This window comes from Schistocerca nitens, chromosome 9 (genome assembly GCF_023898315.1).
Source record: "Schistocerca nitens isolate TAMUIC-IGC-003100 chromosome 9, iqSchNite1.1, whole genome shotgun sequence".
NCBI lineage: Eukaryota > Metazoa > Arthropoda > Insecta > Orthoptera > Acrididae > Schistocerca > Schistocerca nitens.
The window spans coordinates 41,078,385-41,092,862 of record NC_064622.1 but is presented as its reverse complement, the minus strand read 5'-3'; the positions used below and the strand labels follow the sequence as shown (position 1 = coordinate 41,092,862).

Here is a 14,478-nt window from a genome sequence, read left to right as displayed (position 1 = left end):
TCCCAAAGAGAGCATATATGTAATATTAGTAATTTACACCAATGTAAACTGTTGCTTTGACATTGCCTACATTGTGTCTCATCAGCATACAGAATGAAGGAAACACATTTCTGGTTATCTGGATTCGACTACTGTGACACACTGAAGATTCTTTGCGCACCAAGTTAGTAATTTACACTAATTTAAACGGTTGATTTGACATTGTTCACATTGGGCCTCACCAGTACATAGAATGAAGGAAACATACTGGATTAAAAACTAATGTAACCTCATAATTTACACAAAATACAAACTACAGGCACATGGTAGGAATAATTTTGCTATTGTACTTATGAAGTAATTAACGATTAAAGTTCCAATATTTCCAAGTCACAGAGAGACAGTTATTTGTATGTTTTGAAACCAGAAATTATTTGTATGCCTAATGCAAAAAAGAAATGATGATTCTTCAGTCTGACATCCAGCATTCTCATGTTCTAATTGGTGTTAATAGAACTGTAATTACGATCATATAGAAAAGTAAAATTTTACTTGTACAAAATTTAATTAACTGATTCTAGGCCTTTCATTCAATAAGACTAATCGCTCTGTTCTCTTGAAAATGATAGGAAGATTTTCCTTTAAGTCAATAAAATAATGTATGCAAATTAACGAAATATATTGTTGCAATGATAAAACATGCAATTTATGATGTTAATAGAAATAGGTTCTTTCAGTCTTTGTATAAAGTTATTCACTTTTATCCCATGTAATTTTCTATGTAATTTGGGAAGATGTATGTAAAAACTTTAATTTCAGTATATCCATCGTGGATGACGAACTAAGACTGTGATTTAAATTGGCATTTATCTGGTAATAAATATGCAACCAGTCGCTTTTTTATGATTTACTCAACCATGAACATGATTTAGAGTCACTGCAGGCTCATCTTCAGATGGAGGTGTTACAAGAACATTATGTTGTCGACCAAGTGTAGCTATTATTTGTGTACATAGCTTAGTAATGCACATTATAAGAAGCAGTCTGATGTGAAAACCCAAGGCAGTGCACTGTAAGTACCTATAACATAAAAATCTTTCAGGTTCATAAATGTTTCATCACTGATTACTAAATTTCTGTCATTTCCACCAGCAGCACTGGCCCTGCATCTAACTACACTTGGTCCACAACATAATGTTCTTGTAACACCTCCATCTGAAGATGAGCCTACAGTGGCTCGAAAACATGTTCATGGTTGAATAAATTGTAAAAAGCGACTGGTTGCATATTTATTACCAGATAAACGCCAACACTTTAATTTTATAAATCCAAAATTCAATATGTAACAATGATAGTAATTGTTTAAAATCATATAAATAGAGGTGAATTGCATGCCACCAGAGGGAAGTCTTAGACTGAATATTATATCAACAGCATGTAGTCGGAGTGTAGTTTTATGTTTGCCGCCAAACACCTAGAGTGCGAAATAAAATCTATTGTGAACATGAAGCACTGAATCTTACTGAAACTATTGCATAAATCCCATGTGGTGCTGCAATAACATCAAAACAAACCTGTGGCAGCATCAAGCAGCAGCACCCCGGACTACACAAGATAAATCATTATTTGGTGGAGAATATCCATAATAAGACATGGTATATTGAACATTGTTTTTCTTGTGTTAAGCAATGATACACATCCCAAACTTCACCACAAAAACATTTTCACCACATATTATTACATACTGTATTTTGTCAGCTTTGTGGTCAGAAGCAAGCGAAAGGGAGTTGCATTTTACTTTGCTTCATATTTCCACCTTATTCAACTACAGTCAATAGTTTTTGTTCAAAAAAAGGCTTGGCAACACCACTGAGTTACAATTTCTGTACTTCAGGCAGGCAATTGTAGTCACAAAAGTAATAAACAGATATGTAATCCTGGGCAGCCATTACCAATATTGGCACCAGTTCTGATGTGGAATGTCTGTCATTATCAGTAACTTGTAGGGCACCATGCAACATTATTTTTGCAAATTTGGCTCTTCGCGATATGACTTTCAGTATACAGGGTGTTTGAAAAAGACCTCCCTAGTTTTAAGTATAAATTTAATGGGAAAATGAATGAAAAATTACATCAGTGAGTACATACTATAAAAGAGAGTTTTGTTTAATGTCAGTAGACTTCAGCATGGGATCTATTTGTTGCCCTGCAGACGTCGAGATGATATTCCATTTCTCCCCACATCTTCACCAACATTTCAGGTGTAACTGTTCCAACCATTGTGACAATTCTTTCCTGTAAATGATTGATGTCTCTCATCTTTTCACTGCACACAACATTTTTTATGTGGCCCCAAAAGAAAAAGTCCAGTGGGGTTAAGTCTGGGCTTCATGGTGGCCAAGATATTGGGCCAGCCTTGCCTATCCACCTTCCTGGAAAGCGAGTGTCAAGAGCCACATGCACATAGTTACTGTAATGAGGTGGGGTGCCATCTTGTTGGAAAAACAAAGGCCCCTTTTTTGCCTCAGTATTGTCCATTTGGGGAAAGACGTACACTGTCAACATGTCACAGTAAATGTTCCCGTTTATTGTTTTTTTCTACAAAAATGAAAGGACCAATCACACGATCTTCCATCGAACCACACCAGACATTAACTTTGGGAGAATCACGTTGATGCTGAATAGTTTCATGTGGATACTCTGCCAGCCAAATTCTGCACTTGTGGCGATTAACTGTTCCACTGACATGAAATGTAGCCTCATTTCTGAGTTGCTCTGCACTGCACGCACACCTGCACTGAACTGAAGGAACAGAGGAAAAAAGAGCACTGGTGCCATATCAATGTCAAGCAGACCTGCCAACTGCAGGGGAGCCAAACTTGAAGAGTTGATGAATCAAACACCGCAAACTAGAATGGTGCATGTCACTTTTGTATAGATTCTAGGACATTAAAACTAGGGAGTTCTTTTTCAAACACCCTGTACTTGAGGACAATCCTGTACTGCAGTCAGCCTGGAATAATGGGTTTGCACATTATGTTACTTGCAACAAACAGAGAGCCACTGTGTGGAACTGAGTCTGAAGATGCTATGAACAATGGCCTACTTTATCACGAAATTGTCACCTACTCCATGCCACAAGAAGGTGCCTGAAGCTGCTATTATTTTTGAAACACCAGGTAACTTTTTTCTCACTGGGCTTAAAGTCACACACAATTGCATACCAATACAGTGTTAAAGAAATAATGAATTGAACGAACACAGCGTTACGACAGAACCACTGCTTTTCAAATTCTGTGGGAGCAATCAACATATGACTGCAAACAATTTTAACAGGACTTAATGGAACTAATCTTACAAGAAAAACCAGTCACATAAAACATCATCCTACATACTGCTGTTATCCAGACCACACAAAAATACTATACTTCTTGTTCTCCTTCTTCTTCTCATTCTTTTCGTTAGCATTTACCTCATACAGGACAGGGAACTCCTGTCCAGGACTCAAGAGTTTTATATTTATAAAATATAAAATATAATATAAAATATAATATAAAATAATACTAGAACTTCATAAGTGAAATAAAAATAATGGAAGGAGCAGTTGATCTATGTACAGGGGCCTGCTCATTTAGTGTATTAGGAAGCACACTGGCTTACATGACAATGAGATGGGACAAATCCAGATTGAATCCACACGGCAGATTAACAGCTGTGGGCTGGTACACCAGCTAACCCGAATGAGGTTTTTAGGCGGTTTCTGATGCTCGTTTAAGCAAATGATGTGCTCGTCCCCAAATTCCACCTCAGAGGATATGATACACAAGCATTTAAAATATGATAACATACAGAATCAAGTTCACACCATTCAAAGACTGATGGGGCACACGACCTCCCTCCCTCATGTTTCCTTGACAACTGTGGTGCCAGGAAGGGTGTGCATCCACATAGTTCATAATAAAATATAAAACTCTTGAGTCCTGGACAGGAGTTCCCTGTCCTGTATGAGGTAAATGCTAACGAAAAGAATGAGAAGAAGAAGGAGAACAAGAAGGAGACTGAGAAGTCAGCAGGCACATAAAAAGCCACAAACATACACACATACTTATACACATCGGCCCAACTCCAGAGGAGGACACTGTCTGAAAGCTCAACATTTTAAGTCTTTCCTCTTCTTCTTCTTACTCTTTTTCATAGTGTTTGTCTCATCCAGGGCAGAGGACTCCTTTCCAGGATCTGGCAGTTTTTAATTTTATTATTTAACTTTGTGGTTGGATGACCTTCCTGCCAACATAGTCATCAAAGTAACTTAAGGGAGGGAGGTTGTGTGCCCCATCTGTCTGTGAATTGTGTGAACTTGGTTTTGTACGTTATCATACTTTAACTGCTTGTGTACCATATTCTCTGAGGCTGGAATTTTGGGACCGGCAGAGCATTTGCCTAAACGAGCATGGGAAACAGCCTACAAACCATGCTCACATTAGCCGGTGAACCAGCCCACATCATTACTCCATTGCGTGGATTCGATCCGCGTCTTGCAGGCAAGTAAGCTGCCCGTTACGCCAGATGAGCAGGTCCCTGGAGGTAGCTCCATGTCTCAGTTGTATGACGAGTTATTATCTTTACTCATTACATTATTTTTATTTCACCACTGACTTTCTAGTATAATATTAACTAAGCCATATATTGTACATGAGGTATTTGTGAACACTAACTATTAACCTCTTCCTGTTGTATGCATTCAATATTTTGTGTGATCTGATCTGGTAAATTGCTGTATGTAGGATGATGTTTATCTGACTGGTTTTTCTTGAGGGGTTAATTCATTTAACTCATGTTAAAACTGTTTGCAGCCACATGTTGGCTGCTCTCACAAAGTTTGTACAGAAGTGGTTCTGTCATAACAATGTGTTCGTTCAAGTGATTCTTTCTTTAATACCGTATTGTGATCTGATGGTTTGTGGCTTTAAGCTCAGTGGGGAAAAAGTTTCCTGGTGTTTCGAAAATAACAGCAACTTCAGGCACCTATACATGGTGTGGACTAGTTGGCAACTGCGAGTCAGTACTAAGCAGTGGCTGTCTATTTGCTATGAGTAACATTATATGTAGCCCATTATTACACACTGACTGCAAGACATGATAGTCTTCAGCTATAAGAAAAGTCATATTGTGAAGTGCCGAATTTGCAAATAGAATGATGTTCACTGTCCTACAACTTTACTGATAACAGTGGACAATCCACACCAGAACTGCTACCAAACTGTGATTGCAGCTGGCCAGGATTACAGATCTGTGTACTACTTTCTGACTTAAATTGTAACTCAATGCTGTTGTTAATCCTTTTTTGAACAAAAAATCTTGACTGCGGTTGAATTAAGTGGAAATCTGAAGCAAAGCATAATGCAACAGCCTTTTGCACACTCCTGACTACAAAGTCAACAAAATACAGGATACAACAGAACATCAACAGTGAGAAAAAAAGTATTGAATGCCAGTCATCTAATCTGTTTAATCGTATTACTGCATATATGTGAGCGATGAAAAGTTTTGTATTATATCAGGGAGGATTGTGTACATGGACTGTTACAAGTTTCAGAAAGCCATCTGACGCACTGGAATGTTTCTAGTGATTATAAATGGCTTTTTGTTTTCAGTTACAACATTTAACTGCCTAACAACCAGCATTTGCAGTTATCTGTCACTGTGACCAGTACCATTGCCTTAACAATTCTCTGTTTCAGTACTGAACTTTTGCATCCACTAGATAAACCTGTGAACAGATGCTGTAAAGTGCCTTTTATGGGAAACAAACATTTGCACTGGCTTGGAACACACTAATTTTGTTCCTCATGGAAAATATTTTTATATCCCAATACACAAGTAGCATGGAGTTGATAGTTGAACATTTTTATCTTCGACATCACAGTCTCATCCAGTGAAAGCAAATTTATTTGGTGGAAATGCATTTTCCATCTTGTTTATGTGCCTGTTGACTGCTCAACAACTCAGTTATACAGTAATTGATTACCTTTACTCTGTCTAATGTTAGTAAACAGCTTTGAATATCAACAAATTTTCCATTGTTTAGTACAGTAGAGTGTCGATTATCTGAACATCGGTCAACCGAACGACCGCTTAACCGAACTGTGTACTCGCTTGCACCTTTTACTCTCCCACCCTACTGTCCATCATCCCCCTCACTCCCAAACCAAGTTTCCCACAGTAGTCGCCGCACTGGGCCACCGCTGGCGGAACATTGCTTCTAATAAGGCCTTCACAAGGCGCTGCTGACTGGCCAAGCTGCCAGTCACTGTGTTTCAACAATCAGCACATTTCTGTTGGCTTGGCACTGGCAGTAGAAGTAGCGGCAGTATCAAAGCTGGTCACAGCAACAGCTGCGTCAGCTTAGAGCTGAGGCGTGCCGCTCCGCATAGTTTGAAGGATTGCACGCCCCCAAGAAGAGCTTCTCACAGTGCAAACAGTCACCTTCTGTTCTCTGTTACGACCACTTGTGTGCTGCTGTGTGAAGAAGTGAACTTGACAATACAAAATGCTTAAACGTAAACATGTTGTCCTTTCTATAAGGGACAAGTACGAGATTATTACTATATATTCCTACTGAAGTTGCCTTTGTATGTTACTTTGTAATACTAAAAGAGATGCCTGTTTTTGTGAATAAATTTACTGTACAGTACTTTTTTTGACAAATAAACATGTACAGTTCGATTATCTGAACAAACCAGTTTTCCAAACACCCATGTCCCCCAATTACTTCGGATAATCAACGCTCTACTGTACTTCTATTTAGATTTTTTTTTTTTAAATTAAAAGGTGGATAACTGGAAAAAGGGAAGCTGACAGAGACAATAACAGGTCAAAAATCTTGGTCCTCAAACAGTTAACAAATATGCAAACTTGAGAATCAGCACCGTTAACATTTGCACGATTCTGTCAGCTTCATTAGTTTTTGATAGTATTAAGTCAACACTTTAAATTGTCAATATACTTTACAGACTACATTCCGGAATTAGTTTTTAAGTTCTACTATAAGCAATAATACAAGAATTTTACCATATTAAAGCACTTAATTTACTTAAAGCTTACACATTTAGCTCTGATGGCAAGGGCTTGGGAGGGATTCATCTGACAAAGCATGCTAAGTGCTTGTATTCTTGTTCTGCTCCCAACATTGTCTTCTTCTTGACGTTCACCATTTGCTATGAGACTTGTGCAAACTGAAAACAGAGTGATAAATTTCAGAGTTGCCAAACAGCAACAGAAAAATAATTATTTGCATTCTTACAACTAAAAAAAAAGACTGTTGAAAAATCACATATCTGCCATCAAATCCTCTATATACATCCATCAAAAATTAAAACCATCTTCACTGTTCACTGCAGGGAACATCATGGAAATCCCTCACAGCTGCCCTTGACACTCTCCTACTGTACGTGTAGGAGCTTCCTCTGACCTGTTATGAAGAGCCAAGTGCATATCTGTTTTGTGTGGATAACTGGGATGAGTACTTACACAAATAGTGCTGTAACTGCGGTCTTATGGATGAGCAAAGAATGAAGGGAAGGGAAGGAAAAAGGTAAAATCTGGTGCCAACAAAGAGCTTATCCCTCTTAGAAAGGGCCGAAATATAGACTGCAGATAATGGTTGCGTTTCATGACTCCCAGAAGGTACTCAATCACATTCTGCATGTTGCTTCATCAATTAACAATGAAATTACAGAATATCAGACCATAATAGTGCCTAGAGTCTGTGCTTCCAGGTGGATAAATTAAACACACTGTCATTAACAGGGTGAAATCGTCGGACTTTTGGAGTACCCAAAGGAAAGGACAGTTCTTACTGCTTTGCTAGGCTACTCAGAATAGTACTGTTATTAGAGGAAAGTCACAATGCAATTAAAACTGTAGCAAAATGTCGCAAGGCCTGCAGAATATAAACATTTGGTACAGGGGCTGGCAGTTGAGTCTTGATGTACGAGGTATGTTTTTAAGTAAGTACTATCAGCACAATCAGCTTAACAGCTAATGCATCGAAGCTGCTTACAAGAATAATATACAGAAGAATGGAAAAGAAAATTGAGAATGCGCTAGGTGACGATCAGTTTGGCTTTAGGAAAAGTAAAGGGACGAGAGAGGCAATTCTGACGTTACGGCTAATAATGGAAGCAAGGCTAAAGAAAAATCAAGACACTTTCATAGGATTTGTCGACCTGGAAAAAGCGTTCGACAATATAAAATGGTGCAAGCTGTTCGAGATTCTGAAAAAAGTAGGGTAAGCTATAGGGAGAGACGGGTCTTATACAATATGTACAACAGCCGAGAGGGAATAATAAGAGTGGACGATCGAGAACGAAGTGCTCGTATTAAGAAGGGTGCAAGACAAGGCTGTAGCCTTTCACCCCTACTCTTCAATCTGTACATCGAGGAAGCAATGATAGAAATAAAAGAAAGGTTCAGGAGTGGAATTAAAATACAAGGTGAAAGGATATCAATGATACGATTCGCTGATGACATTGCTATCCTGAGTGAAAGTGAAGAAGAATTAAATGATCTGCTGAACGGAATGAACAGTCTAATGAGTACACAGTATGGTTTGAGAGTAAATCGGAGAAAGACGAAGGTAATGAGAAGTAGTAGAAATGAGAACAGCGAGAAACTTAACATCAGGATTGATGGTCACGAAGTCAATGAAGTTAAGGAATTCTGCTACCTAGCCAGTAAAATAACCAATGACGGACGGAGCAAGGAGGACATCAAAAGCAGACTCGCTATGGCAAAAAAGGCATTTCTGGCCAAGAGAAGTCTACTAATGTCAAATACCGGCCTTAATTTGAGGAAGAAATTTCTGAGGATGTACGTCTGGAGTACAGCATTGTATGGTAGTGAAACATGGACTGTGGGAAAACCGGAACAGAAGAGAATCGAAGCATTTGAGATGTGGTGCTATAGACGAATGTTGAAAATTAGGTGGACTGATAAGGTAAGGAATGAGGAGGTTCTACGCAGAATCGGAGAGGAAAGGAATATGTGGAAAACACTGATAAGGAGAAGCGACAGGATGATAGGACATCTGCTAAGACATGAGGGAATGATTTCCATGGTACTAGAGGGAGCTGTAGAGGGCAAAAATTGTAGAGGAAGACAGAGATTGGAATACGTCAAGCAAATAATTGCGGACGTAGGTTGCAAGTGCTACTCTGAGATGAAGAGGTTAGCACAGGAAAGGAATTCATGGCGGGCCGCATCAAACCAGTCAGTAATTTTATTTCTACGTGCCTGTACTGTAATACTTTACTACATCATTCTCAACAATATTCAGCTGTTTACATTTGTTTGTGAATATTTGAAATTCCTTCTCCGATTCAGAATCCCGACAACTGTGAAACATGCTGTGATTCGTCTTCTTCGTGCTAAAGACATGAAGGTTGCTGAAATTCATCATCAGGTCAGCGAAGTGTATCGAGGAAACATTATGAGTGATTGGATGGTAGGGAAATGGGTTAGAAATTTTAAAAATGGTCATACAAACCTGCAAGTTGGAGAACGAAGTGAGCGGCCTTCGGTCATTACTGATGATTTGTAGCAGAAGCTGACGAAAAACTGAGAGAGAACAGACACTTTATGATTTCGATATTATGTAACCCGAGTTTTTTCAAGTAGCAATAAGTGTGTGCTTCATACAACTGTTGCATAATCAGGCAGCAGCTTTCTGTACGGATGATATTAAAAAACTGATTGTATGATATGATAAGTGCCTCAATATGGTGGGAATTTCATAGAAAAGTAGATTAAAATACAGATTTTCATGTAAAAATAAAACTGCTAATAAAAGTCTACATATTTTATTTTTATTTCAAAACAGTTCATACTTAAAAAATACACCTCATTTATAAGTGCAATATATTGCACATAAGTTGATGGAAAAACACATTTTTGTTTACGATATTGATGACAAATCACTGGGAACAGCAGCACCCAAAAAACCCTTTACATACCCATCCAGATCAATCTAAAGGGACCAACTGTATAAAACAACACAGAACAGACATACTGTCTTAGGAAAACATAGTGACTGCCTGGTAAGTTATTTTTAATTATATACTTCTGCCTTGGATCATGATATTATTACCTGTTTTAAGTTCTTAGATGATTTGTAGGTTACATAGTGACTCGTCAAATGACCAGGCCCGGAGGAGCACTCACAATTTCATCATCACATGATTTGAACTGTTGACAAGTTATTACATAACATATTCAAATCATTAGCTGGTGACTTGGTAGTAAGTCAAAACTGGTACTGATATCTTGAACCAACGGTAAAATATGTGATATTAAAGATGACATTAAACTTGTTACAAGAAAAGCAGATGCCAAGCTGAGGTTCACTGGACGAATTCTAAGGATATGCAATATATCCAAGAATGAAGTGGCTTACAAAACAATGGTTCAAGTGAAGCTTCCTGGCAGATTAAAACTGCATGCCTGACCGGGACTCGAAGCTGGTACCTTTGCTAGGCTGTGGCTACACCATGTCTACAATACCCTTCCTTTCAGGAGTGACAATCCCTCAAAGTATGCAAGAAATCTTGTGTGAAGTTTGCAAGGTAGGAGATGAGGTACTGGCAGAAGTAAACCTATGAGGGAAGGTCATGAGTCTCGGATAGCTCAGTCGATACAACACTTGCCCATAAAAGGCAAAGATCCCAGATTAATAAGAGCCCCAGTGCAGCACACAGTTTTAAGCTGCAAGCAAGTTTCAAATCGACACACACTCCACTGCAGAGTAAAAATTCATTCTGGAAATGGTTTAAGTATAGCCACTCAGTCTTAATTCCTTATGAGGCAGGATTAACAGAGGTGATAACAGTTGATCCTAAGAAGAATGGGATGTGTGATCATGAATTCATTTAGCAAGCATTAGAGCATTGCAGGATGCTCATCATTTTCCAGTGGCCGATGTCACAAGATGGGCATTGCACATCTTGGAGAGGTTTAGTGTTAAAATTCCAAGAGAGTACATTCAAAGACAAGTTAGATGATGTATGATTTCCTACCACATACATACACTGGGTAAACTAAATAAGTTAGATGAATATGTATTGGCAACTGAAAATTTGTGCCAGACCAGGACTCAAATCTGGATTTCCTACTTTTTCTGAGCAGTTGCCACAACCACTGGGTTAAATGAGCATGTCTCCAGGCTGGTGTCAAACCATGATTGTCACTGATGTTTTCACTAACAATTTCGAAACACTGCTAATAGAGATCCTCCCACATGGTATGTGGGAATACCACAACTGGTGAGAACAGAGACAGTGGAGGAACATGGTAATCTGAGGTACGTTCTTTGCACATACAGGAAACTCCCTGTGATAAGCCAAATTTTGAAGTTCTAGCCCAAATCAGCAACAAATTTTCAACTGACATTACATATTCATTATACTACACGTTCAGCACATCCAAAAAGTTTGTACTGATATTATTTTATGCCATTGCAGCTTCAATGATGGCATCCCCGATGATACATTCTTTTCATTTCATTGCATTTAATTCACTTTAATATTTATCCCTTCCAGCGGGGAAGTAACAGTCTGCCACTGGCTCCACTTCCCAGTATTTCTGTATTCACATACCTTGTACTGTTCACTAACCATAAGTGAAAAAATCAGTGAAATGGATAAGGCAACTGCCTGCAATTAGCAGAAAATCTGGGTTCGAATCCCAATCTAGCAGTAATTTTTGATTTTTGCTAACAATCACAACAGTGTAGACTCGGCATATCTCAGCAGTCTGCGATGGTATCAATCCAAGCCAGTGCATCTTCGAGAGACCTAATCTCTATCAATTCATTCAATTCCTTTCACAACATTTAATTTGGTCCAGATAAATAATAGGGTATGCTGAAAAGTAATGCCTCTGAATTTTTTCTGCAAAAACTATTAATGCTTTTTAAATAAAAGAAACTTCATTAACATTCCACATCTTTATTCTCCATATCCACATATTTAATCATGAACATTGTCATCCTGGTGATGAACACATTTCTCCCAAAAAGAGACTAGTTTGTTGATACAGGCACCGTAGAATGTTTGAGTTTGTTGATGGAGCAACAATTTCACCTCTGCTTGCAATGATTCATCACTATCAAAGTGAAGTTCTCGAAGGTGTTCTGGAAACAGTTTTGGAAACAGATGAAAACAGGATGAGGCCGAGTCGGGACAGTATAGAGGCTGATCGATGACAGTTTAGCTGTGAACAAAAGCCATTGGATTGTTGCAGATGTCGCTGCACTAAGGTTCAATTCTTTTATCTTGGCGGTTCGCGCATGCCTGCCCAGACGCGGGAGATGGCTGCGTTGCCAGTTGTACGCGCCAAGAGAAGCAGCGCCATAGTATAGTTCGCAAACTTACATTTAGGAGGGAGCACGCAGTTTATGAAGTAAAGCCACCACGGCCGCATTAACCCTTTTGCTGCTACAGAGACGTGCTCCCCGCATTCCGCAATGTGCGTGATTTTGTCATCATTGCATTGCTCACCTGTGCAGACACATGGTGTTTCGACTGCTTTGACAGACTATCATTCGATTTCATAAAAACTATTTGGCCCAAAAATTTGATTTTTACACATCTTCTTGACTGATACCTTCCCCCCATAAATGACTTAATTTTGTTTCGATGTTCAATGCAGTTATTGTGCAGCATTAGATGTAGTAAACCACTGCACGAAATTTTGAAGAGTTTGCAGAGGTAAAAGTCCATAGCGTATACTTTCCGTATGGTCGATTTTAGTTGCCACTAGAAATTTCAAAAAATTACATTCAAACGAATCAAATTCATGAAGTAAGACACTTCGATATTGTTTTTAAAAAAAGAAAATATTAAGCACCGAACAAGGTTTGAACTCAGAACCTGTCACTTAGCAGCCATACACTTTAACCATTAAGCTAACGCAGCTCGTCACTCAATGCATCTCCCGGAGGACTCTAAAATATCACACAAAATACCAACAAACACGTTTTGTCGAAGTACAATTGGAAATAACAATTACCGCTGTTCTTTACTGCGAAAAAGCGGTTAGTGAGAATGATACAAACACCTTTCCTTGCTATCACCTAAATTAGGAGGCTTATTGCTTGTTTGGTTTAATTAATTAATAGAATCTGAAGCAGTTGGTATACAGAATGCTTTTTCCAAACTTTCTATAAAAGGAAGTCTGCTATTAAGACATTGCTTTTGTTCAATTACTTTATTTATGACTGAATGTTTTTAAAACTGAAGACACTCGTCCGTGCTCTGCACTGCAGCGGAGCTCTGGCAACATCATTCTCTGTTCATTGGCTGACAGTGCTTTGTGACGTCAGATGCGCAGAACGAACCTAAACTCGGCCGCCGTCATAAATGACGGCACTTTAGTGTGCGATCTGGTATTGTCATACTGAAGGAGAGGGTGTGCCATGTGTGGACAAACTCTTTAAATTTGTGAAACTCAATTACAGTCATCTGTTTCTCAAGCACTGAGATGGTTATGGGCTACAATTCAGAGCCCCCTTGTAACAGAGGGTTGCAACTTGCATCATTGAGGCAGGAAAGCATGAATATGCATGACATGTAATACCTCCACCAATATTGAGAACAGATTAAAAAATTCATTGGCATTACTTTTCAGCTCGCCCTCATATAACTCCGGACAATAGCAAAGAGTTTAGCATCCAGAAATTTTGCACCACCTTCTCTCCTCTCCTCGCCAGTCAAATATTGGTGCCAAATACCTGTTCTACCACAAATGGATTTACTAGCAATCACTTATAATTAAAACTGTTGTTACCCTGACTAAAGCAAACAACATGCAAACATTTGCATGTCACAGTAAGTGATAAATAACTCACCACTTACTTTTAATTAAGACTTTGTGTTTGATCAAATAGTTGCCTCTATGTATAGGCTATACATAAGCACTGCAAACATAAACATAAAGACTTCGTGAGCATTTTATGTAAAGAAACACTGAATGTTTTCATTATATAAAGATCCAATATTAATAGTAATTTCTCAGCAGGTATATACATGGGAATCAAACTGTTACCACAGCTTTCTGAACACAGCCCTCTCAACAGCACAAACCAGTTTCTTTCCTCTCTTTTAAATGCACAGCACTAGTTGAAAAAGACAATAGATACACTGACTCGAATAAAATAACTTTCTGTCTGGCAGATTGCAGGGACAGGAGGCAGTGTTGCCATGTGTAGCCAATCACATTTCGCAAGTCTCTGCATTTACAAAATAGACAACACTACAAACAAGTGTCACTTTAAAAAGAAGTATGATTCTACATCTATATCTATAATCTGCAAACCACCGTGAGGTGCATGGCAGAGGGTATGTCTCATTGTACCAGTAATTAGGGTTTGCCGGCCGAAGTGGCCGTGCGGTTAAAGGCGCTGCAGTCTGGAACCGCAAGACCGCTACGGTCGCAGGTTCGAAT

At 38.7% G+C, this 14,478-nt stretch overlaps 1 protein-coding gene across 1 annotated transcript in view; it reads right to left on the bottom strand.

Annotated features, from left to right (window-relative positions):
* Window positions 1-14,478, bottom strand: part of LOC126203611 (integrator complex subunit 2-like) — a 91,888-nt gene that overhangs the window by 70,842 nt on the left and 6,568 nt on the right. The window contains exon 4 of the mRNA XM_049937978.1: window positions 7,084-7,214. Within this exon, the coding sequence (XP_049793935.1) occupies window positions 7,084-7,214 (131 nt within the window). The remainder of the gene's footprint in view (window positions 1-7,083; window positions 7,215-14,478) is intronic.